General features: G+C 36.0%; 5 protein-coding genes and 2 non-coding genes across 10 annotated transcripts; 6 read left to right on the forward strand and 1 right to left on the reverse strand.

Moving 5' to 3' along the window:
- Positions 1–2,191: 2,191 nt before the first annotated feature.
- On the forward strand, positions 2,192–6,696 carry LOC130969512 (histidine kinase 3-like). 2 transcript variants are annotated; one of them, XM_057895266.1, is made up of 9 exons: positions 2,193–3,383; positions 3,459–3,624; positions 3,700–3,912; positions 3,985–4,171; positions 4,240–4,291; positions 4,364–4,593; positions 4,693–4,791; positions 4,872–5,980; positions 6,067–6,695. In XM_057895266.1, the coding sequence occupies exons 1-9, from the start codon at positions 2,888–2,890 to the stop codon at positions 6,287–6,289; spliced, it is 2,775 nt and encodes a 924-aa protein (XP_057751249.1). In that variant the 5' UTR covers positions 2,193–2,887; the 3' UTR covers positions 6,290–6,695. The 2 variants fall into 2 exon arrangements, with proteins under 2 accessions (XP_057751248.1, XP_057751249.1); XM_057895265.1 differs by having other exon boundaries at positions 2,192–3,383; positions 4,364–4,791; positions 6,067–6,696.
- A 448-nt stretch (positions 6,697–7,144) lies between these two features.
- TRNAS-UGA (transfer RNA serine (anticodon UGA)) lies at positions 7,145–7,226 on the forward strand. The gene has a single exon. It is a non-coding gene; the product is annotated as a tRNA-Ser (tRNA).
- Positions 7,227–7,364: 138 nt separating this feature from the next.
- Positions 7,365–9,534, forward strand: LOC130965325 (nuclear transport factor 2B-like). Its single transcript, XM_057890091.1, has 2 exons — positions 7,365–7,766; positions 9,013–9,534. The coding sequence occupies exons 1-2, from the start codon at positions 7,470–7,472 to the stop codon at positions 9,085–9,087; spliced, it is 372 nt and encodes a 123-aa protein (XP_057746074.1). The 5' UTR covers positions 7,365–7,469; the 3' UTR covers positions 9,088–9,534.
- A 772-nt stretch (positions 9,535–10,306) lies between these two features.
- On the forward strand, positions 10,307–10,388 carry TRNAS-UGA (transfer RNA serine (anticodon UGA)). Its single transcript has one exon. It is a non-coding gene; the product is annotated as a tRNA-Ser (tRNA).
- A 123-nt stretch (positions 10,389–10,511) lies between these two features.
- On the forward strand, positions 10,512–12,587 carry LOC130970777 (nuclear transport factor 2A-like). Its single transcript, XM_057896959.1, has 2 exons — positions 10,512–10,903; positions 12,221–12,587. The coding sequence occupies exons 1-2, from the start codon at positions 10,607–10,609 to the stop codon at positions 12,293–12,295; spliced, it is 372 nt and encodes a 123-aa protein (XP_057752942.1). The 5' UTR covers positions 10,512–10,606; the 3' UTR covers positions 12,296–12,587.
- A 748-nt stretch (positions 12,588–13,335) lies between these two features.
- On the reverse strand, positions 13,336–18,624 carry LOC130970775 (calmodulin-binding transcription activator 4). Of its 3 annotated transcripts, none has more exons than XM_057896958.1 (13): positions 18,529–18,624; positions 18,246–18,377; positions 18,047–18,162; positions 17,884–17,972; positions 17,621–17,666; positions 16,689–17,151; positions 16,347–16,492; positions 16,129–16,219; positions 15,814–16,037; positions 14,860–15,536; positions 14,126–14,705; positions 13,737–14,033; positions 13,336–13,658 (listed from the first exon to the last, which is right to left on the reverse strand). In XM_057896958.1, the coding sequence occupies exons 1-13, from the start codon at positions 18,536–18,538 to the stop codon at positions 13,560–13,562; spliced, it is 2,970 nt and encodes a 989-aa protein (XP_057752941.1). In that variant the 5' UTR covers positions 18,539–18,624; the 3' UTR covers positions 13,336–13,559. The 3 variants fall into 3 exon arrangements, with proteins under 3 accessions (XP_057752941.1, XP_057752940.1, XP_057752939.1); XM_057896957.1 differs by having other exon boundaries at positions 16,129–16,222; XM_057896956.1 differs by having other exon boundaries at positions 16,129–16,231.
- Positions 18,625–21,996: 3,372 nt separating this feature from the next.
- LOC130967307 (uncharacterized) lies at positions 21,997–24,458 on the forward strand. Its single transcript, XM_057892123.1, has 2 exons — positions 21,997–22,310; positions 24,106–24,458. Exons 1-2 carry the CDS (start codon positions 22,102–22,104, stop codon positions 24,329–24,331), a joined length of 435 nt encoding a protein of 144 aa, XP_057748106.1. The 5' UTR covers positions 21,997–22,101; the 3' UTR covers positions 24,332–24,458.
- Positions 24,459–24,630: the final 172 nt, after the last annotated feature.

The following is a 24,630-nucleotide window of genomic DNA, read 5'->3' on the forward strand; positions in this document are numbered from 1 at the left end:
TACGCGTACGCGTGAGGAGGAAATTTGCTAGCATCCTCCACGCGCACCCATGACGCTGATCACGTGACCTCATTAAAGTGAATACGTGGGAGGCGATTTCTGAGCTTTCCATGCCCAAATCCAACTCATTTCTGAGGCTATTTGATGCAGAATTCAAGATTTGACAGATGGGGAGCAATTAGATTAGCTTAGGACCATGCTTTAGGTAGTTTCTAGAGAGAGAAGCTCCCTCTTCTCTCTAGAATTAGGTTAACTTCTCTTATATCTAGGCTTAATTTCTTGTTTTCATTTTGTTTTCTTACAATTTCTTGTTCTATTGTCTTGATTTTTCTATTGCTTCTTGTTAATTTCTCATTTTGGTTACTTTTATGTTCATGCACTCTTGTTAATTTTCATTATCTTTAATACAATTTTGAGGTATTTCATGTTTAATGTGCTTTCCTTAGTTGTTATTGTTAATTTTTTGCATTGGGTAGGGGTAGATTTTATTATTCCTTGTAATTTATGATGCTTTCATTTTATGCCTTCTAAGTGTTTGACAAAATATTTGGTTGGATGTTAGAGTAAATTTTGTTTTGATTTGGAAAGAAAAATTAGGTGCTCTTGTGTCATTAATGCCCAACTTATGTTGGTGATTTAGAATTATTAGTTAATATTGTTTCCATTGACTCTAATCTTTTGCTAATTCAATTAGTAAGTTGATTAAAACTTTTGGATTGAGATTAATTAGTCTTATTTGACTTTCTCTCAATGTGAAGATTATTATTATACCTTTTTCCTATGTTGGAGATGACTAAATAGGATTAGTTCTTGTTAATCATTGTATTATGATTAGTGACTAGGATAAAAAACTTACATTCTCAATCTTTGCCATGAATGTCTCTTTTTAGTGATTGTTATTTTTAGTTGCTTGACTTATTTTTTTTACCATTTAATTTTTTGTCATCTTATTTACAAACCACTCCTTGGATATCATAACCAATACTGTGTATACCTCACTATAATTCCTTTGAGAAACAACTCAAAATCTAATATTGTTAATATTTTTATTGGTTTGTATTTGTCACAAATAAATTAAATTTTAATTAAGTATTATTTGTCAATTTAAAATTATACTTACAATGGTGTTATTTCTCTTTTACCAAAAAAAAAAAAATTCTTAACCGATGTTTTACTTCTTGAGATGGCCTAATCACTTCTTGGCTATTTCTCCATTGAAGTGCAGTGCCTGTGCTTGGCACTCTTTTATTTTCTAAATTACCATTTTATCCACATTCTTTATCCAATATTTGCGTCTTCTTGACCCGTGGCCCTATTATTATGATATAAGGTGAGTATTATGGTATGTTTATTATGGTGTTTAAATTATCTATTTTTTTTTTAAATAAAAAATAAAATATTTAAAATAAAAAATAAATCATATAAAATTTATTAAATATTATTTATTTATTCTTTTTAGTAACTTAGGTAGAAAGTGATAGATACCATAGTATTCACCATGATATAAACACATCAACGAAAGTTGGTCCCCAAAATCCTAGAGTAGAGTTGGTACTAAATTTTTCTATAAGCAATCGACAAAAGTTTGGTACTAAGTACTAACAACAATGGCATGGTTGGGTGGCATGACCAATATCTGAAAAGGGTAAATATTTAATTGAATCTCTTTAAAAATAAAAGAGAGTGAATATTGACACTTCTAATTAGTTAGTTGTGGAAGGAAAAGGGTAGTGCTAGTGCTAGCTGTAACAAAGGCAAAGCAGTAGTGCTAACTTGAGAGGTTCCAATCATGTCATTCATGTTGCAATTCCATTACTCGCCCTTATCCGTAACTACTCTTTTGACTGTTGGTCCTCCCACCGCAACTTTCATCAAAATATAAAGTTGTAAAGCACTAAGGAAGAGGGTATTTAATCTAAAGTTAATGCCATTCCGCGACAAGAGAACTTTATGCTTATTCTCCAAATATATTAGCTTCATGCTTCAGGAGGGGTGCCTTTGCTCCAATTACAAACACACCCTCAGTAACAAGAGAAAAAGCAGTTATTTTTGCCGCCATGTGGGACTATATTCCTTTTCTACCCTCTATATCATTATCATCCCTAGCTAGTTAAAATATTAATATTTATTGCTTACCTGCTTTGTTTTCTTTTTTGACTTTTTATTGCATAGTTTGAGCTTTGAAGAGATAATAGATAGCCTATTGGCCTATACCTGACAACAGTTTTGCTACCATATTTTTTTTTTAAATCATGTGCCGGCTCCATGCATGAGCTAATTCTTTTTGGGGCGTGGATTCTAAATTCTGATAGAAAACGCTGCTGCTGGGGGGTCAAACCACTCGGAAAACACTCGCGTCACGTACTTATGTTGTTTCTTCTTTGGGTTTAGGAGCTAGCCGAGCAAGCTAGCATTTCTCTTGTTATGTGATGACACAACTAACTAATGATCACCAAAAAACGAATCTTTTGTAGGTTTAGTGTTGGCCCCTACTCGTTTTGTTTTTATTTCTGATTTTTGGTTGGTGGCTACTGCTACTGCTATCTGACAAGAGTATATATCTATCAAGTATCAATTTCTGCTTGGAATTAGAAACCCATAATCTTGTGATTCTTTTATTCTTTCTCAAGTATCTGCCACTCTTCCTTTTCTTCTTCTTCTTGGGAGAGATTAGTGGTTAACATTGTGGAAGATTGTCTGGAACTGTTGATACTCAACTTGTGTTGTTTACTGTTGTGGGCAAGTGGGGCATTTATGTTTATTGCTATGTTCCTGGCTTGTGTCTGTGTTCTACCTCACGTGGTTCAATAGCAGTGGAAGATTGAAGAGCAAGATCTCAGGGAACGGGTTCAAGGTTCAGCAACACAAGTACCAAAGTATTGGATCCATGAAACTGAAGAGTGGTTGGGTGAGAAGGGCTTTTTATTCATGGATTCTAGTTTGTACGTTGGGAGGTTTGTACGGGTTCTGGCGCATGAGCATACATGCTTGTGAGCAGAGGAAAGAAAGTCTAATAAGCATGTGTGATGAAAGAGCAAGGATGCTGCAGGATCAGTTCAATGTGAGCATGAACCATATACAAGCCATGTCCATTTTGATAAAAACCTTCCACCATAACATGAACCCCTCGGCCATCGATCAGAGCACTTTTGCTAGATACACTGAAAGAACTTCGTTTGAGAGGCCCCTCACAAGTGGTGTTGCATACGCTGTAAGAGTGCTCCATTCTCAAAGGGAACAGTTTGAGAAGCAACAAGGATGGACTATCAAGAAGATGGATACTTTGCAACCATCCCTTGTTCAAGAAGAATATGCTCCTGTCATCTTTGCACAAGATACAATTGCACATGTCATTTCTCTTGATGTGCTATCTGGAAAGGCAAGTTTCATTTTCCAATTTGCTCTTATCAATTATAATTCTTTTAGCTTGTAATTTCTAACCAAACTCTTACAGGAAGACCGTGAGAATGTGCTCCGTGCAAGGGAGTCGGGCAAAGGAGTTTTAACTGCACCCTTTCGGCTTCTCAAAACGAATCGCCTTGGGGTAATCCTCACATTTGCTGTCTACAAGAGAAATCTTCCATCCAATGCAACCCTTGATCAGAGGATTCAAGCAACTGATGGGTATGCTGTATTCTACTGATGATTTGTATAGTCATGATTAGTATTTTAATGTGTCTAACTAACACTTGTGAGCAGATATCTTGGTGGAGTCTTTGATGTTGAGTCGTTAGTGGAGAAACTACTGCAACAACTTGCTAGTGAGAAAGCTGTAGTTGTTAATGTGTATGATACTACCAATAATACACATCCCATTGTCATGTACGGTTCAAATGTATCAGGGGACTCTTTCTCTCATGTCAGCACTCTTAACTTTGGAGACCCTCTCAGGAAGCATGAGATGCACTGCAGGTAACAAGATGTATACATGATATGAATCATATAATTCAATCATATAATAATACAATAGCCATGTCAACACAGGTTCAAACAAAAACTGCCATGGCCATGGTTGGCATTTAATACTTCTGTAGGAGGCTTTATTATTTGTGTCCTTCTTGGGTATATTTTCTATGCCACCTGCAATCGAGTTGTCAAAGCGGAAGAGGATCGGGATAAGATGACTGAGCTTAAAAAGCGAGCTGAGGCGGCTGATATTGCAAAATCCCAGGTATGTCTCCTAAGTCCTTACTTCCTTTGGCTCTGATCATGTGTACTAATGAACTAATGCATTTACAGTTTCTTGCTACTGTGTCCCACGAGATTAGAACACCAATGAATGGGGTTTTAGGTGAGTAAGAGTGAGTTATATATCCAAGTTGTTGTTTAAGCATGTGAGTTGGCTCTGAAATTGTAACTTCAGGGATGTTGCATATGCTTATGGACACGGATCTAGACGTAACCCAACAGGAGTATGTGAGAACGGCGCAGGGAAGTGGAAAAGCTTTGGTGTCACTTATAAACGAGGTATTGGATCAGGCAAAGATTGAAGCTGGTAAGCTGGAGCTTGAAGCTTCGCTGTTTGACTTGCGTGCTGTTTTGGATGATATATTATCATTGTTTTCAGAAAAGTCTCAAGGAAAAGGAATAGAGGTGATACCTATATATTATATGCTACGTTTTATCATGGTAGAATTTTTTCAATGTCTAGTGATATTGATCTATATATATATGTATATAAAACTTGCACAGTTGGCAGCTTATGTATCAGATGAGGTTCCTGAGCTGTTAATAGGTGATGCAGGAAGGTTTAGGCAAATAATTACCAATCTCATGGGTAATTCAATTAAGGTAAATCTAAAATTGAAGTATATGGTATATAATATTTGTAAAGCAAGTATGATGAAAAGGATTATGCAATTGTTTGGCAGTTCACAGAGAAAGGGCATATTTATGTGACTGTCCATCTTGTTGAGGAGGTGGTCCATTCAATACAGATTGATAAAGAATTAGGCATGGAAAATGTTAATACCCTGAGTCTGAGTGGTTCCCCTGTTGCTGATAGTCGCCGAAGCTGGGAAGGCTTCAAAGCATTCAGTCAAGTAGGGCCTCTTGGTTCTTTCTCATCCTCTGTTACTGATGTAATCAATTTGATTGTATCGGTTGAGGACACTGGCGAAGGAATCCCTCTGGAAGCGCAGTCTCGAATCTTCACTCCGTTCATGCAGGTTGGTCCTTCCGTTTCCCAGAGACACGGTGGCACAGGTATTGGCCTAAGCATTAGCAAGTGTTTGGTTGGACTCATGAATGGCGAAATTGGATTTGTCAGCATTCCTAAGATTGGATCCACCTTCACTTTTACTGCTCTCTTCACCAATTCAACTGACTGCAAAATTCAGCAACTCAACAACAACAACAGCCACTCTAATCCTCCATCTTCAGAATTTCAGGGAATGACCGCGTTACTCATTGACCCTAGATCGGTTAGAGCCAAAGTGTGTAGATGTCATATTCAGAGGCTCGGCATTCGTATCGAATTGGTTTCGGATTTAGCCCAAGGTTTGTCCACCATAACTGAAGGCAATCAGATAATCAATATGGTACTTATTGAGCAGGAAGTGTGGGATAGAGATTCAGCCATGTCATCTCGCTTTGTCGATGGCGCCAGTAGAGTTGGCGTTCCTCCTAAGTTGTTCATTCTTGTTAATTCTAACGGCTGGACATCAGGTATTGGTAATCCCACTGTGATCGTAAAACCTCTGAGAGCAAGTATGCTTGCTGCCTCGCTGCAGCGAGCCATGGGTGTTACTTGCCGAAATGGGGAGCTTCCGAGTTTATCTGTTGGCCACCTTCTTGGCGGGAAGAAAATTCTAATTGTAGATGACAATGTTGTGAACCGCACCGTAGCAGCTGGTGCTTTGAAAAAGTATGGAGCAGATGTGGTGTGTGTTAGCAGCGGAAAAGAGGCCATCTCTAAACTAAAACCACCTCATGAGTTCGATGCGTGCTTCATGGATATTCAAATGCCAGAAATGGACGGGTATTATTTAGTATCGAATTCTCATAGATGTTATAGTTTCCAATTTTCCATGTTGTTATAATAACACAGAAATCATTTGTCAACAGTTTTGAAGCTACAAAGAAAATCAGGGAGATGGAACGTTGCGCCAAGAGAGAAGGTTTTGTAGATAACTTATCAAAGTGGGATGTACCTATTTTGGCCATGACTGCAGACGTGATCCAGGCTACCCATGAGGAGTGTGTAAGGTGTGGCATGGATGGATATGTTTCGAAACCGTTTGAAGCCGAACAGCTTTATCGAGAAGTCTCAAGGTTTTTCCACTCCTGATGAATAATGTCCACAATACAGATTATTTTAGTAATACTGTACTTTGGAGGATAGGAGCCAAGTTTGTTTGTTGTGATTGATAAAGAAATTCTTCTTAGGGTATTAGAACCTGTTGATTCTTCCATGTAGCATCTGATCTTCATCCTCGGTAACTGTAAATTGAAAATAATTGAGGGAATTTGAAGAATCAGATATACTATATTAACCAGATTCACATTATGCTCCTCATCTTTGTGCATATGATGTAATATTTGTAATAAGTCAAGTTACAGTACTCCACCCTGCTAATGTTAAATTTATGTAACTTATAAGAAGTTGATTTATGTATAAGTAAATAGAAGAAAGAAAATCACCAATGTATAGCAGCAGCTTTGCTTTCTTTTATTCTTTAGAGACCCAGAATTTAACTATCAAATACTTGACTCATACATATATTTTAACCTGGCCACATTCTTTTGGTTGGATTTGTAAATTATCATTATAGATTTTTTTTTCTTTTTTTGACATAGGTGAATAGCTATTAATTGTCATCCTTATTTGAAATCTTATAATTATACACAAGATAGTGTTTAATACTTTAATTGCACACAATCTCTTATGCAATATTTTTAAGTTTATTTTAAAAAAAATTATTTGGTAAAAATTTTAGGTATAATTAATTTCATGTGAAGTTAATAATTAAAAATCGTTAGATGACAATTTAATCAAACCTGTCAACATATTTAACGATTCTGATATATCAATTTCCAATTTCATTTTATTATTTATATCAGGCACGCAATTCAATGTGATGTTTGAGGACTTTGTTTTAAGATTTTATATAAGAAAAAATAGTTAACAGATCTCAGTATATAAGTCGATATGTCCGAGTGGTTAAGGAGACAGACTTGAAATCTGTTGGGCTTCGCCCGCGCAGGTTCGAACCCTGCTGTCGACGCACTATAAAAGGGGATAAATTTTTTTGCCATGCCATGTCAAAATTTCAATACTAATCAACTAAATTAAAATAAATAAAAAAAAGGGGTGAAAAACGGCTGGTTGATTAACCCGTATATTAATATTAGGAGTGTGCAAAGTCATCGAAAAAACGTATTAGGAGTGTGCGTTAGCGTTAGGGTTGTGAGGGAGCGAGAAAGAGCGATAGCGTGAGAGTTAAGCGGAAGGAAGGAAGGAAGCAAGAATGGATGCAGATGCGTTGGCAAAGGCGTTCGTTGAACACTACTACACGACGTTCGACAACAACCGCGCCGGACTGGTGAACCTCTACCAGGACAGCTCCATGCTCACCTTCGAAGGCCAGAAGATCCAAGGCGCCCAGAACATCGTCGCCAAGCTCACCTCTCTCCCTTTCAACCAGTGCCTTCACTCCATCACCACCGTTGACTGCCAGCCCTCCTCCGCCCCCAACGGCATGCTTGTCTTCGTCAGCGGCAACCTCCAGCTCGCCGGCGAGCAACACGCCCTCAAGTTCAGCCAGGTACACTATCCTCCATCACCATTCCACTTTTTCTCTCTCTGATTGATTTCAATTTGTAATGGATCTGCGATTGGCTGAAGAGAGTTGGTTCACTTACTTTAGTGTCAGATATAAATATGAATTTATACACCGTGAAACTAAATTCTTGATTAGTCTATTGAAGAAGGTAAACAGCCTGTGATTGACATTCTAGGGCAGCTAATTATGCATTTGATCCATCCCTCTATTAGAATTAAAATTAGATCAAAGATGTTCTTGGAATGGCTACGGGTATCGTACAGAAGATCCCTTGCATTAGATATTCAAAGGATACTTGCCTCGTGTTACAATGTGCCTTCAACTCGCTTTGATGGCAGCAATGATCTCGCAAACGGTTCATCAACACAATCTCCTACATCCCATACTATTGCCTGGTAGGCAATTACAATTCCCCTCTTCTAAGCTCATGGCCTATCTTGAACCAAGCTTTCATTTTGCAGCCTATGCTGTCCTTTGAAATTGACTTGTTTCTAATGTATCCACAATAGCAACTGATGACTGGGTTTTGCCTTCTTCTCACAGCTTTTGGTTTTCTTCTTTCTTTCTTGTCCTCCAAATCTTTTCTTTGGAAAAGAAAATCCAAAAATTAAAAGAAAAAGATGCTCTCGCATGATCTTGTTTGTTTCCTTCGACTCCTATCTTAGTAGTTCATACTGGTCTAGACCAAGAGAACACCTTCAAATCCAATTTAATATAACCATAGCAGTCTTCAATTTAACTTTAATGTATCTATATATGAAAAATTTTAATGTTGTCCAGAAACAAGTAGTTCTAAATTTTCATTGGTCAGCGTCTGTGATTAATTGATTGTTAATTTGTTAGTTTGAAGTGAAACAGACCTCTGGGATAAAGAAAAAATGGAGATCTTTTATGTAATACGGATACAGTGATTACATGCTTATGCCCTGACGGTGATATTTGGTGATATTGTTAATTTATTTCTTGTGTCTTATTTGTTTGGTCAGTACTCAGCATGGCATTTCCAATCATCATAGCTACTAATAGAAACGATTACAGGGAGCCCTCTTTTACTTATTAAGAACATATTAAGAATAATATATTTTCTGTTAACAGCATATGGGGAAATAATTATTACATTCTGGCGGGAACCTTCTCCTTATGTGATTGTTCTATTCTATCTTCTTGTATACCATTTCCCAATTTCTGTTATCTCATGATTACTAAACTTGTCACTCTCCTTTCCCAGATGTTCCATTTGTTACCAACACCACAGGGAAGCTACTATGTTTCGAACGATATATTCCGGTTGAACTATGCTTGAAGATAGACAATGGCATATGTGACCTGAAAGGTAGAAGTTTGCCTATGGGCTATAGCTGTTTCATATCGTGACATTTGTAATTGAAAATGGAGTTCTTTTTGGCTGGATGTGAACGATTAGTTGTGCCATTTCTGTTTAGAATTTTCTATTGTGATTGGTTCAAAGTCGTTGTAAGGACAAATTATCAAAAGATTACCGGGTATGAGCTGATGATGAAAACTTTGATAGATTTCTGTTCTCAGAACTGATATATGGGATGGGGTCCAAGCATCTCCTTCATTTTTTCTTAACAAATTGGTTCATGCATTTGGTTGAACTGCACCAGGAAATCAAATTCCTTCACCCGGTAACTCCATTAGTGCAGCAAATATTGGCTTCGGTAGCATATTTGATGGTATATCATTTCTGAATGCTCATTTACGTAATTAGTACCGGGTCTGAAACCGACATCTGTGGCCATTTACCGATCGTAGCACTAATTGAACTGTTTCTGGTTTTCTTTTCTTTGTTTTTGGTCGTTGACTGTTTCTTGTTTTCTCACGCTTTCCAAAATTTCGAATGCATTTGGCTCCTGAAGAGTGATTTTATCCAGTGGAGTGGTAGAAAAAATTCATCGTTTTGTGCCGCCATTGCGTCTAGAGGCAGCAAAGGGAAGAAAAACGAGATTTCAACGTCTGGATTTTCAATAACAAAAATGGCTTCTAATTTAAAAACCGATATGTTAACAATGCATGTTCTTCTATCATATCCAGTTTCGCTAAATAGCACACCAATCATAACTAACGAAAGAAAATGGTGGTTAACATCTGGAAAACTGCAAAGGTCGACCGTCCAGGCATGGAAATATAGAAAGGGATTCATATCATTCCCGCTCTATTCAATATCAATCCCTGCATTTAATATTTTACAAAGCAATGTTAATCGACACTCACTATATAATTTGCGTGGTTATGCTGCTGCTGATACTCGCCGAAGCAGGGAAGGCTACAAAGCATTCAGCCAAGTAGGGCCTTTTGGTACTTACTCACCCTCCAATACTGATCTAATCAATTTGATTGTATCGGTTGAAAACGGTGTTTAATTGTACACAATTTTCTTACACATTTTAAGTTTTTTAGATGAAAATTATTTATATCAGACGCAATTCTGTTTAGGTAATGTAGCATTAAGAACTTTATTTAAGAGTTATTTATATTAATTAAGAAATTTTGATACATCAGTCGATATGTCCGAGTGGTTAAGGAGACAGACTTGAAATCTGTTGGGTTTCGCCCGCGCAGGTTCGAACCCTGCTGTCGACGAAGTTTTAATTTTTTCAGCCTTCAAACAAAATTTTTTTTAATGCTAATTAGCTAACTAACAAAATTTTTTTTAATGCTAATTAGCTAACTAAATAAAATGAAAAACGCGGGTGTATCTGTATATGTTAGATGTTATATTAGGAGTGTGGGTTAGGGTTGGTACTTGGTAGGGAGTGACAAAGAGAGATAGCGTAAGCGTTAAGCGGAAGGAAGGAAGAATGGATCCAGATGCGTTGGCGAAGGCGTTCGTTGAGCACTACTACACCACCTTCGACAACAACCGCCCCGGGCTGGCCAGCCTCTACCAGGACGGCTCCATGCTCACCTTCGAGGGCCAGAAGATCCAGGGCTCCCCGAACATCGTCGCCAAGCTCACCTCTCTCCCTTTCAGCCAGTGCCACCACTCCATCACCACCGTTGATTGCCAGCCCTCCGCCGCCACCAACGGCATGCTCGTCTTCGTCAGCGGCAACCTCCAGCTCGCTGGCGAGCAACACGCCCTCAAGTTCAGCCAGGTACACTCTCCTTCATCTTCATTCCACCTTTTCTCTCTCTGATTGCTCTTCTGTGTTGATTTCAATTTGTTTTGGATCTGCGATTAGCTGAAGAGAGTGTATTTTGTAGTTGTCTTTTGCTCTTTGGTTCACATAATTCCGTGTCACACATAAATTCTTGATTATCAGGATGCATTAATCTATGGTTTAGGGTTGTGATAATTATTGCATATATTAAAGTGATGCTTGAATCAGATATGCATTTGATCCATCCGTCTATTAGAATTTAAATTGGAGTATATCAATTAGATCAAAGCCGTTCTTGGAATGGCTATGGATCATTGGATCGTATACAAGATCCGTTGCATTAGATATTCAAAGGATACTTGCATCTCTACTCCACGTCCTGCCTCTCGAGTTACAGTGTGCCTTCAACGCGCTTTGATGGCAGCTAAGATCTGGCAAATGTTTCATCAATTCAATCTCCCACATTCCATACTATTATCCGGTTTGCAATTACAAATTCTCCTCTTCTAAGCTCATGGCCTATCTTGAATCCGAGCTTTTATTTTGCATCCTACGATGTCCTTTGAAATTGAGCTTGTTTCTGCTCGATCCACAATAGTCAATAGTTGATGCCATCAATTGATGCCAGGGTTTTGCTTCCTTCTCATAGGTTTTGGTTTTTCTTTTTCTTTCTTGTCCACCGATATTCCACCTATCCATTTTTTCTTAGGAAAAGTTAGCCCAACAATTGAAAGAAAGATGCTCTCACTCTCTCTCTCTCTCTGATCTTGTTTGTTTCCTTTACCTCCTATCTTAGCAGTTGGTACTAGTCTAGATCAAGAGAACACCTTCACATTTAAGTTAATATAACCATGGCAGTCTTCAATTTAACTGCAAGTAGTTTTCATTGGTCAGCATCTGTGATTATTGATTATTAATTTGCAATTTGTTAGTTTGAAGTGAAACAAACCTCCGGGATAAAGAAAAAATGGAGATATTTTAAGAACCCCATTTCTACAGTAATGTGGATATAGTGATTACATGCTTATGCCGTGAAGATGATATTGTTAATTTATTTCTCATGTTTTATCCGTTTGGTCAGTACTCAGTATGACATTTCCAATCGTTATAGCTAGTATAGAAAGGATTACCGGGAGCTCTCTTTTACTTATTAAGAATAATATATTTGCTGTTAACAGTATATGTGGAAATAATTATAACTTTCTGGCAGGAACCGTCTCTTCTTATTGTTGTTCTATTCTATCTTCTTGTTTACCATTTCCCAATTTCTTTTATCTCATGCTGATTAAACTTGTAACTCTTTTTTCCCAGATGTTCCATTTGTTACCAACACCGCAGGGAAGCTATTATGTTTTGAATGATATATTTCGTTTGAACTATGCTTGAAGATAGACTATGGAATATGTAACCTGAAAAATAGAGGTTTGCCTCTGGGCTATAGCTGTTTCATATCGTGACATTTGTGATTGAAAAATGGAGTTCTTTTTTGGCTGGATGCTATGAACGATTAATTGTGCCATTTCTGTTCAGAATTTTCTATTGTGGTTGGTTAAAAAACGTGTAAGGATAAATTATCGAAAGATTATCAGGTATGAACTGATGATGAAAACTTGGCTTTATTTCTTTTATGAGAACTGAGATATGGGATGGGGTCAAAGCATCTTGTTCATGGTTGCGACGATTTCTTGTTATCTTTTCTTTGTTTTTTGGTCGTTGACTGTTTCTTGTTTTCTCTCGCTTTCCAAAATTTATAATGCATTTGGGTAAATAGAGACGACGCTGGAGACTGGAGAGTGATTTTATCCAGGTAAGTGGTAGATAACTTCATCGCTTTGTGCCGCCATGTAATCTTTCATTGCGTCTAGAGGCAAAAAAGGGAAGAAAAACGAGATACGGCGGCGAAACATTGCTTACCAGTTACCATCATTTTTATTTTGGTAATTGGAAAACTTCTAATCCTAAGCATCACAAATTCATACACAGGTATGAATTCACACATACATTTTATGGATGTAAAAATACCAAATTTTCTACCCTATCTTATCCGGCCGAACTTAACCCGATAAAAACAAATTTTTTTTATTCAAAGTGTTTGGTCTTCTTACATTTCAATATGGTATCAAATATAAGTGAATACAATATAGCATCAAATATATGACTAACAAAAGAGAGAAATTTGAGTGCTAGTTTTTAGTTTTTACTCGCTCATCGTGTATATATATAGAATTGACTTGACACTCGAACCGACCCTTTCTGCTGCGGGTTGGATACCGACAAATGCCGATTGTGTTGCCAACCCTAGCTTCTAATTTTAAAACCGTTATGTCAACAATGCATGTTGTTCCATCATTTGCAATCATAACCAACAAAAGAAAATGGCTGCTAACATCAGTAAACAGCATAGATGAACTGTACACGCATGGACATATAAAAAGGATTCACACCAGTCCCACTATTCAATATCAAAGCCTATATTTAATATTTTACAAAGCAATGTTAATCGACAATCACTATACAATCTAGACTACTTGACAACTAAAATTTAAGGTTGCTCTAAGCATCTTCTAAAGATAAAGCCAATTGACTTTACTACGTCAGAAACTAATCATCCACTCGTGAAGGGAAGGAGTAAAAGAATGAGAAGGCAAAATTAGCCCTGAGGAAACTGATACATATCATCTTCCATACTGAAAACATCCGCAATGGACGTTGACAACGATGCTTCCTCACTCGTACCCGCAAGTTCAGCCTGCCAAAGAATTAAGCACAAAGTAATGTTAACTTGTAATAAGGAAAAGAATGATTATTTTGACAGGCAACTATTTACCTTAGCTTGACGATACTTCTCAAGCATGCGATGATATTGCTGACGAGCATCTGGAGAATCAACCATGGAAAGCACCCTTGACACGGCCTCTTTTATTTCTGCATCTACCATCTGTTTGCGAAAAGGCTTGAGAATATCTTCATCTTCACTTTCATCCAAGGCACTGGTCTCCATCTCCTGTCGGAAACCTCGTAGGCCAGCTCCTTTTCTCCGCCATCGCAGGACAACCTTGTCCAAGATTCCAACTGCCCATATCACCTTGTAATGCTTTCTAACCTGGTAACCCCTCACATGAGCCTGCCCAAATAAATCGGAATTAACTGAAAATTAGACCAGGAATAATATAGCTCTTGGAATCTATTTTTACCATCAAACTGAAAGATTAATACCTGTATCTTCACTACTTTTTGGCGCAATTCTAAGAAATCTTTGCGACCCTTCCAACCTCGGAATTTCTTCTGAATAGATAAGGCAGCAGAATTGTGATCCCGTGAGTTCCGAAAGGCAAGTTTTGACATAGCGGAAAGCTCCGGAATGTTACCAATGCTACCTGCGTTGATACCACCAGCAGTAGCAGCAGCAGCTTCTCTTGCTCTCCGCTTTCTGAAGGAATGCGAACGAAAAGCAGATTGTATACGTGCTGCGGCCTGAGTTGCATTTCTGACAGCAGCCAAGGTATGTTTAAGTGGAGCCTGATCCTCACCGGCAGCGAGATTTTCCTTGGAGACACTACTAACAGCTAAATCTGCTTCGAATTGTGCAGAACTTTTGGATAGCTCACTCTCTTGCAGTGTGAGGGATGACAGATGGCTTGTCAGAGCTCTCTCAGAAAGATATCCTGCCAGTCCCTTATGTCCACTGCTCGCTGCAATAGATGCAGCAGTTTTTCCTTTCGGATCTTGTGCACTTGGATCTGTCACTGCTCCAGCAGATGCACCACAAGCTATAAGTGAAGCAACCATTTTTTCTCTACAAATACCAAAAATTGTAACAGCTAATTTATAAAATGTTCATAATGAAACCCGATTTTCATTATTATTAGTCTTGATATGGCAGATGCCAACACTTTGAAGTACGAATGATTGCCATAGAAAGAACCATTGTAGAATTTTCTATATATTACCTTCCAAAACGTGCAGCCCAATGAAGGGCAGTCCATCCGTTAATGTCACGGAAATTTATATTCACACCACAACTGAGAATAGGGTGCAAGGCCCACTCAAAACCCAATCCAGCTACCATGTGAATGATTCCCTGCTCTTTCTTCGACAAACAACAGCCTGTTACTTCATCTTTCTCCTGGGACCTGCAAGAAAGCCACAGCTGCAGCTTATCCTTAAGAAGCTCTTCGAGAAGCCAATCGACCATACCAGATGAAGTTCCACTGCCCACTAGAAGAGCCTCTATAATATGGCTCCATGAATCATCATCGGCTTTCTGTTTTACTAGATGAGTTCCAGATTCTATGTCATCATTCTTTGTAGTTGAACCAGAAAGCAGCATCTGTGCAAATCTAACGAGTAACAGCAGCTCTTCTGGACTTCTGTTGGCTTCCGTTGCCGATGAGTTACAGTGAGTGCAAATACTTGTCTTATTACGATACTCAAACTCTCTGACTTCACTGCAGGACTGCCTATTACCAGAAGTAATGCAGAGATTAACCTTTCCAGAAAGGCGAGATGGAGCTTCACAACTGATTACACCGTCCTGAATTATCTCAATGGGAACTTCAACATCACCAAACATACAAGCCCAGGCAGAATCTGAAGGATGACACAGAAAAGACCCAACAATGATGATCTGCACATAGAACATGGGGCTTTAGGAAACAAATTCAGACAACATACTTTTTCCCAACGAATTAAGCCTTATGTTCAATGCCACAAGATTGCACGGCGTTTGCTATTATTTTTTAACAGACTGATCAACTGCTAATTGCAAATAGGTTTCAACCATGTCAAGTTTTGTATTCTAAATCTTCCTAGGAACATAGGTAAGCTACCACCAACTTATGCAAGGTTTTCATAAATGATTGAATATAGGGCACAAGAACAGTTAGGATTAAAAATATCAAAACCTTAGTAGTCTCAGTGGTATAACCCCATTCTGGGGAGACTGCCTTAATAGAAAATTTCTGTTTTTGTGAGACAGTCAAGCTTGAGTCTGCATCCAGAGATGGTCCAATTTGGCTTTGGGCAAACAATGTTGCATAGTACTCAGAATTAGCTTTTTGTGCCTCTAGCACAGAAGAATATGGGGGATATTCAACTCCACTATCACCTTCAGGTAGTGAGAAAACAGCTGATAACATGGACAGGACATCAGAGGTTTGAAGAAATTCCAAAATATGATATAAAAAAATTGAAGTTAATAAGTTGAAAAAAAATCATACAGTTTTCTGTGTTATTACTGTTGAAGTTTAGCCAGTGACTATCATCCTGATTGGCAATTGGTTCCTTTCTTGACGAAGAAGGTGAATTTTCCTGCTTTAAGTACTAATACATTTTAAGCATTGCACAAACACATTTAAAACATCTGAGAAAATATAAATTGCAAAACCATAAATGTTATGAACCATATAATAGCAAGTTGCAAACATGTAATACTCACTTTTCCGGCTGGCATGTATACATTTTTCTGTGGTAACCTGGCTGTGGATGACGACTTGCATGATTCCAGCACCTCTGTCCATATATCCTTTTCATTTCCATCACGGTATGTATGGTCCATTAATTCATAAGACTTATCACCTTCATCTACAAAGCAAACACTATTTTGAGCACTTTTACTTTTCTCTTATCCCCATTGAAGATTAAAACTTAAAAGAAGTTAAAGTACATCCAAAACACAATAACTTCATAAGTAAATCTTTGGCCACATGTAATGTATCAAGATATTAATGCTTTGTTTATATTGTCTCCCAATCACATCTACATTCTTTTTTATAACTACCTTGGGTTCCATTATGTCCATAAAAAATTAGCCCATAATCATCTGGTCTAGCAAAAGCTGCAGATTCCTCTTGCTTACAGGTCAACCCTTGATTTTGTTGAGCATTTGAATCACCTGTAATTTCTTTCTCACTGTAGAAGGAAGCAATTTCTTTGATGCTGTCTTCATTCAAACTTAACTGCTCCTCCAATCTGCGCAACAAAGCTCGAGTAACCTCAACTTCAGTTGAAGTTCCTGAGTCTGCATATGTCCCATCCAGGTGACTCATTCCATCATTCATGATGAATACATCAGAGGTAACTTCTCCGGTGCCAGAACTAGAGTAACTCTGATTAGGTTCATATGGATCACCAAGTACAGATGTTGACAATGGTGTCTGAGCAGAATATGAGCTAGGACTCTGGCCAAATGCAGAAGAGGAACTTGGTGACAATTGTGTGCCAGGTCCAGAGCTGGACCTTCCCTGCAACATGTGAGTGCAAATAGTAATGTTAATCAAAATAAGGCTGCACTGCTGAATTGTTATGCACATGGTCGATAATGGAACATGACCAAGATGATTAACATCCAGCATATCACATATTATTCATAAGTAGCTTTTAGTCATAAATTCACTTCAGTCCTAAAGCTATCAGAAAATAATGCTATTCTTACAGAAAAAGTCACAGGACATGAGAAATCTTAGTAACAATAGCCATTTTCTCTTATATCAGTGTCCTTATCATTGAACTGTATTTCACTTCAGAACCAGAAATAGTAAATGTCATGTTAATACCAACAGCAAAGAAAAGAAAAGAAAAACCACCATACCAAACTTATAGAAGAAATATAAACTGCTCACGATCTAGCATGAGCCATTTAAATAAAGGTAAATATCAATAGGACAAAGTACTATTATCATGTTTATCGAGAATCAAGTTATGAAGAGTCACCTCACTTGTTTCTCTATAATGCACAAGAACAATATGCTCAAATGCCCTGCCATGAAACAACAGAATATCAGTTATTCTGAACAACTGTTACAATAACATATGCACAAACACATCTTAAAGAGCAGTGATGCATATATTAGGTTCATTATTCCAGAGTTAAGAAAGGTTAATCTCAGAAGTTCTTCAACATTTAGCTATCGCCAGTATGAACTTTTCTACCACAATGGTGCTGATTGGTGAAGTAATAGTTGAAATTTACTCACGGATCCAACATCCAATAGCTCCGCCTCTGGAAAGTAGGGTTCTGCTCTCCATGTGCATAGTAACAATTTAAGGCTTCGACAGTTCCAACCTAATGATGCGAATCATTATAATTAAAGATCAAAAGGCAAAAAAGTATTCCATAAATGAAAAGTTGCAAAGCACCTTAAGGCGTTCGTGTGCCTCTCCGACAGTCCTTCCGTCTTTCTTCTTGCGCCAGTTATGGCCATCTCTACGAAAGAAGCGCAGGACTCTTCTGTTAAAGAGAAAAAGTGATCCACCTGTTGTGGAGAAAAATGAAACAAGATTAAATCATTTAAAAGAAACAATATCATGAAATTGATAAAGAGAAGAAATATTCTACTTGTTGGTTGTTGCGGTGGCTCTTGTGTGAACTGGTACTTGTCATGATTCTGTAAAATGTACATCACTTCCACAGGCTTCAGCCATCTGCTTTGAGCTTCTTGAAACAAATCATCAATATTGTAATCATCACCTGACAACAACAATAAACTCTTTATATTTTTCCCTTTTCTAAACAGATTCAAAGTATCCAAAATGGAACAAGTGCATCCTCCATGGCGGTCCCCACACAAAAGAAAGGAATCGAATGAAAAAGAAAAGTCAAAGCAGGAGGAGTAACTGACCGGTTGCCATGGCGGAAGTGAATCTGGAGAAGGGAAGCTAGAAGTGGAGAGAGACCATTGTTTTTGAGACTAGAAAAAGACCAAGACCCACTCACCCACCCCGCTTCTCAGTAAACCACACTTCTCTTAAAAATCAAAATAAATAAAGTTAAAATTCAGTTTCAGTACACTTTACGTGAAGTTGATAATTAAGAGCTGTTAAATAATTTAATTTATTTGACTAAAATTTTATTTAACAACTTTTAATTATTAATTTCACCTGAAATTGACTGTATTTGAGTTTTTACTAATAAATAAACGCCATTGCTAATGTCTAAAATGTTGTTTAATTAATATTTAATTTTAAAAATATAAAAATATATTTTTTTAATATTTTAATTTTATCATAAAAAATAAATTAGATAAACATTAGGCAACGTAAAATTTACTCTTTAAGATAAATCATACTAGATTCCTTTTTCCTAAATATGCTGCCAACTTGATGTAATAAAATAATTTCATAAAATCATTTAATCATTTATCGTTATTATTATAGTTAAATTAATTATTTTAGTATATTAATAAATACTCATGTGTCTATTAATCTATCTTTTTTATGAATTAAATAAACTAATAATAATAATTTTAAAATTAACTAACGTGACAATTATAATATACTAAAATAAAAAAAATTATGAGTTTAATTTTTTGGAGTTTACCAAAAAAAAAGAAACGGGGAGAAAGAAGTCAAAGCAGAATTTCACCAAAAATATATATGTGACTATTTATTTACGAACAATATTTCGAAGATAAATGTGTGCCACGGAAAGCTGCGTGTATTAATTAATGTGACGAAATTAGAGGGGATGCACACAAATATCAAGATGAAATGAAAAGAATAGGTCTTGAAGGAGCACCTGGAACATGATAAGGATCTAATATTATTACATAATAATAATGATGAGACCTGGTCAAATGCAAGATACAAAGAGAGATTAATTAAGATGTAATTTTGGAAAGTATAATTAAAGTGTGGTAGTTGACATTTGAGTTGAGCGATATTACTCCAAAACATGCAATGATGCATCCAGCAATTACAGAAAACCCTATAGCTACTTAGCTAGTGCGTGTCCGTGCATGATGCTAGAATGACACAAGGCACATTCATGTACATCCACATCATCCATTACAAAGGTTGTGCGTTTTGTGTGAGTGAATGATCATGAAGGATAACCGGATAAAACGCACGTGAAAAATAATGTTGATATACGAAATGGGGAGTAACATATTCATTTTGGCTTTTCAATGGATCATCGATAAGAACTTTTTTTTTAAATATTGGATTTGAGTTGGTGTAATCTATCAAAATGTCTAAAAAATTATATTTAACGTCATTGTGGGAATATACAAAACGTCACTGCTGTTTTCAACTTTTTTCAATTAAAAAGAAATAAAAGATATCAAAACGTCAATAACGTTTTCTTATTTCCAATTTAAAAAAATTTACCCCATACAAAACGGTTTTGCCGTTTTGTAAAAATTATATATTTTTTATTTTTTAAATAAAAACGACATTATCGTTTTGTATATAACAAATTTAAAAATTATTTTTATATACAAAACATAACGTTTTGTATCTTTTAAAATATAAAAATTATTCTATATAAGAGTAAAATTCACATACACTAAAATATTAGAACACATCATACAATTTGTTCCAATATAAAAAAAAAAAAAATCAGCCTCATCAATAACTCATATTGGCATTGCTGCTTGCTTTGCCTGTTTCACGGTTAGCACGTACAAGAATATTCAACGAAACGAAAAATTCAAATTACAGCAACTTGCTCAAAGGTCTTAGTAAGCAAATGTCATGTACAAAAAAACGAAAATCAGCGGTCAAATTATTTTTTAATGTATTGAGGGATAATCAAATGTAACAATATTCTATATGTGCAAGGCAGGCACGAGGTGGGTGGTGGTTGTCTTTCTATTCTTATTTTGAATTTTTTTTTATTTAAATACAATTTTGATCTCTAAGATAGGAGTTAAAAATTTGTTTGTTTTTAACTTTTTTTTTATTTATAAAATCGTCCAAGGTTTAACTTAATTTTAAAATCATCATTGGAATTAAAATATCCCTTCTTCTTCTTCTCCAAAATCAAGAAAAAACAAAATTAAAAACAACAACAATAAAACAATATAATAAACATTAAAAAAAATGGATAATGAATCAATAAATATGTATAAAAAACAATGTAATCAAGCAAAAACATAAATAAAGACAATCAGAAGCAACAATATAAAAGAATCATAATCAGAAATCAACAACATAATATAAGTAGAAGCAGAAGCATAATGGAATTAGAATCAACAATATAGTACAGCCGACGAGTGATCGGCGAGGAGGACGAGAAGCAGCGGCAACCGGCGAGGAGCAGTGACGATCGGCGACCAAACGAAGAGGAAAAGCAGAAACGGCGAGCAGCACATGACGTCCACCCTTGCGGATCTGCTGGCATCGATGTCGAGGAACAGCGCTGAGGACCGAACTACGACGAGCAGCAGCGGATTCCCTTTCCCACCTTCCATTCTCCTTCTTCTTCCCTGAAAACCCCAACGTAATTCCCTTCTCCTGTTCCCCAGCCTTTTAACCCGTTTTCTTTTTTTTTTCTTTTGAATTAGGGGTAATTTGGTAATAAAAATTAAAATTTTAGTAAAAATGATGATTTTAAAATTAAGTTAAATCTTAAGGACGATTTTGTAAGTAAAAAAAGGTTGGAGAACGAAAAAAATTTTCAACCCCTAGGAACCAAAATTGTACTTAATCATTTTTTTATACAAAAACAATATTACATTACTAGTAAATATTTTATTACTTAATTAGCAATAATTTATACTTATATTTATAGGAATTTTATATACAATAAACATATAATTTGTTCTTATATTTACTAGATTTACACATATAAATTAATACAATTTACATTTATATTTTTTAAAGTTTATATATATAAATTAATAAATTTTATTTGTTAAAAATAATTTAGTATTTATAATGGTCAAATAATGACCAAAAAAATTCTCTTTAGTTATAGAAATTGAGCATAATATACTTCTAAGGTGCCTATTGGCAGCAAAGAGAAGCAGGAAGTAATTGTAGTGTTTCCGAGCCTGCCTTTACATGCTCATATATACTAGTTGTTTCGAATTCAGAAACTGCAGAGGAATGTAACTCTACTATTTTAGTATTTTGCATACACTTTCCTTGTATATTTTCTATTTTTTATTAACAATACAATAACAAAAGATATACAAAAAAGTGATAGAAATATTATATCTCTTGGGTTTATCTGGAATGAATTATGAATCAACATGTATGAATGGAGTGAGTTAAGCAAGGAAGTATATGTAAGTATGATGAAACATGTATTGATGAATGAATGATTCCTTACTTTGATGGGAAGCGGATGCAGTAAGTAAAACAGAGGAAGCAAGTTATTCTTAGTCCAAATCAAAGTGCAATCTCCCTCCAACATATATATGCAATCTGATGTATGATCCTTTCGCTATCACCAAACAAACTAATTAAGGATGGCTGACTGGGGCCCAGTGTTTGTGTCCTTGGTGCTCTTCATTCTCTTAACACCCGGCCTGCTCTTTCAGCTGCCGGGGAGAGCAAGGTGTGTCGAGTTTGGCACCTTCCAGACAAGTGGCGCCGCCATTATCATCCACACACTCATCTACTTCGGTCTTATTTGTGTCTTCTTGCTCGCTATTAGGGTCCACTTGTACATGGGCTAGCTATATTCAACAAATTCCTCCTTCACTTTTCTTTCTCTTTTATTTTTCCAATTCTTGATCTCTCTCTGCTCCTTCCAATGCTAATGTATTCATTTTTTTCTCATATCTAAATGAATTATTGACTTTTTCTTCTTTTTTTTTTTTCTTAAATGATTGTCTATAGTTTAAAATGGAAAGGAACCTCTAATCAGCTGGCAAATGTAACAAAGGGTTGTATTATGATGTGGAAAACGAAATGTGCTTAATTTAATTCAAGTACCAATCTACCAATAACAATGAGACATGTAGAGTTGGAAACAATTTGGTCTCCAAATTTAAAGGCAATTAATTAAAAACGTGATTATGCCCAATCGACGAAAATTACTGCATCTTTTACCACTTCTCATATGCCCAAATAAAAATGCTAAATCCATCCAAAAGAGAATCACGATTTTCTTCAAGCCGTTGTTAGGTGATTTGTGAATAAAAGTGTTATAAAAACCCATTAATATCTTACTTTTAAGTTTTAATGAATATATCTGCGTAAGATTATAATTTATATCTAGAGCACTTAATAATTTTTCATTAATCATGGTTTTCTTCGTCACCTTCAACTTTGATATTGTCTCTCATAACAGAGCAACTCCACAGCTTCCTCTTTCGTACACAAAGCATAATAATAATTCAAAAATAGTAATTTGAACAACATTCGGAGAAGATGGGTCGTCAAAAAAGAGATCCAGGTGCAGAAATTCTCTAAGAAAGCTACATCGCAGGAGCATGATGCCCTTTTGGAGTCCCTTTTTGCATAAAAAACACACAGACTGATCTAAAGTTTAAATGTCACTGTTGTTTTCAATTCCCATTTGTTATGTTAAAATACATTAACTGTCCTTGTGGGAAAAGAAAAGTAGAAAACTATTACTTTTACAGTTATTCAAGTTAAGTAAATTTTTATTAACAGGGCATTAATGAATTTAATTGTTTGACCAAACTAACCACATGTCAACATCTTATTTCTCAGTCACTTTCATTTGAGATAAAAACTCATACCATTATCTTCATGTAAAATTGATAATAAAAAATAATTAAATAATTTAACAGATTTGATTAAATTATCCTCTAACAATTCTTAATTATCAACTTACACAAGAATTTCTACCTTCTTCTAAATCATAAAAACATCATCAACATAAGTATCAACTTACACAAGAGTTTCTACCTTCTTCTAAATCATAAAAACATCATCAACATAAGGTTTATAAACAAATAAACTTTAGATCTTTCTATACATTATTAAAAAATTCAATTCTACTAGGTAATCAACACAAATCTAACTAACAATAAGCCAATAAATATTTTTTAAATTGCACTCTATACTAATTAATTATCATTAATTAATGATTATTTAATTTTTATTTTTTTAAAAATACAAAATTAATTATTATTAATTATAGTTGTTTAAAATTAACCAATTAGGAGTTGTTTACCATATTTTTTCTTAGTATATACATATTATGCCATGATGTGAAACGTAATATATTAATAATGTAATGGATAACCCCAAATTAAATGAGACCCATCCCATATGAATCCTGATGCATTGAAAGCAATATAATCGGAACATGCATGGTATAGGGAATTTTGTGGGTGTGAGATAAAGAAGGCATTGGAGGGTTTTGTATATTCGTTGCTTTGTGTGGGTGCTGCTACTTTCCTTTATTGTCATGCATCTTATTCCTTTCTTCCTTCCTTCAATAACATTGCAGCCTATTTAATAAGCATAGACCACAGTCGTGACATAGAGTGAGTTAGCATCAGATCAGATATGTCTGCAGATTGGGGTCCAGTGGTGATGGCAGTGGTGCTGTTCGTGCTGCTCAGCCCAGGGCTGCTGTTTCAGCTGCCGGCAAAGGGCAGGGTGGTTGAGTTTGGGAACATGCAGACAAGTGGCATCTCTATATTGATTCACACCATCATCTTCTTTGTCCTCATCACCATCTTCCTCATTGCCATTGGTGTCCACATCTATTCCGGATAATCATTCTATTACTTCTAACAAGTATTGTTTCATGTCTGTATTGCTTCTATTCTAACAAGACATTTTTTTTTTCTCTCTGGATTATGTTGCCTGCCAATCAATAACAGAGGTTCATATTTGACACAGCTTTAAATTTACACTTTAAACAAGTTTAACATTAACACCGTCTTTCAATAACAAACATGAAATTATGAGAACATGTACGAAATGAATCATCATGTATAGCAATCAGGGTCCCATATTCAATTCCCATTCCAAATTTGCTTCATCCTCTAGTACAAACCAACCCCGGTCTCTGT

The sequence above is a fragment of the Arachis stenosperma genome, chromosome 3 (assembly GCF_014773155.1).
Source record: "Arachis stenosperma cultivar V10309 chromosome 3, arast.V10309.gnm1.PFL2, whole genome shotgun sequence".
NCBI classification, from domain to species: Eukaryota; Viridiplantae; Streptophyta; class Magnoliopsida; order Fabales; family Fabaceae; genus Arachis; species Arachis stenosperma.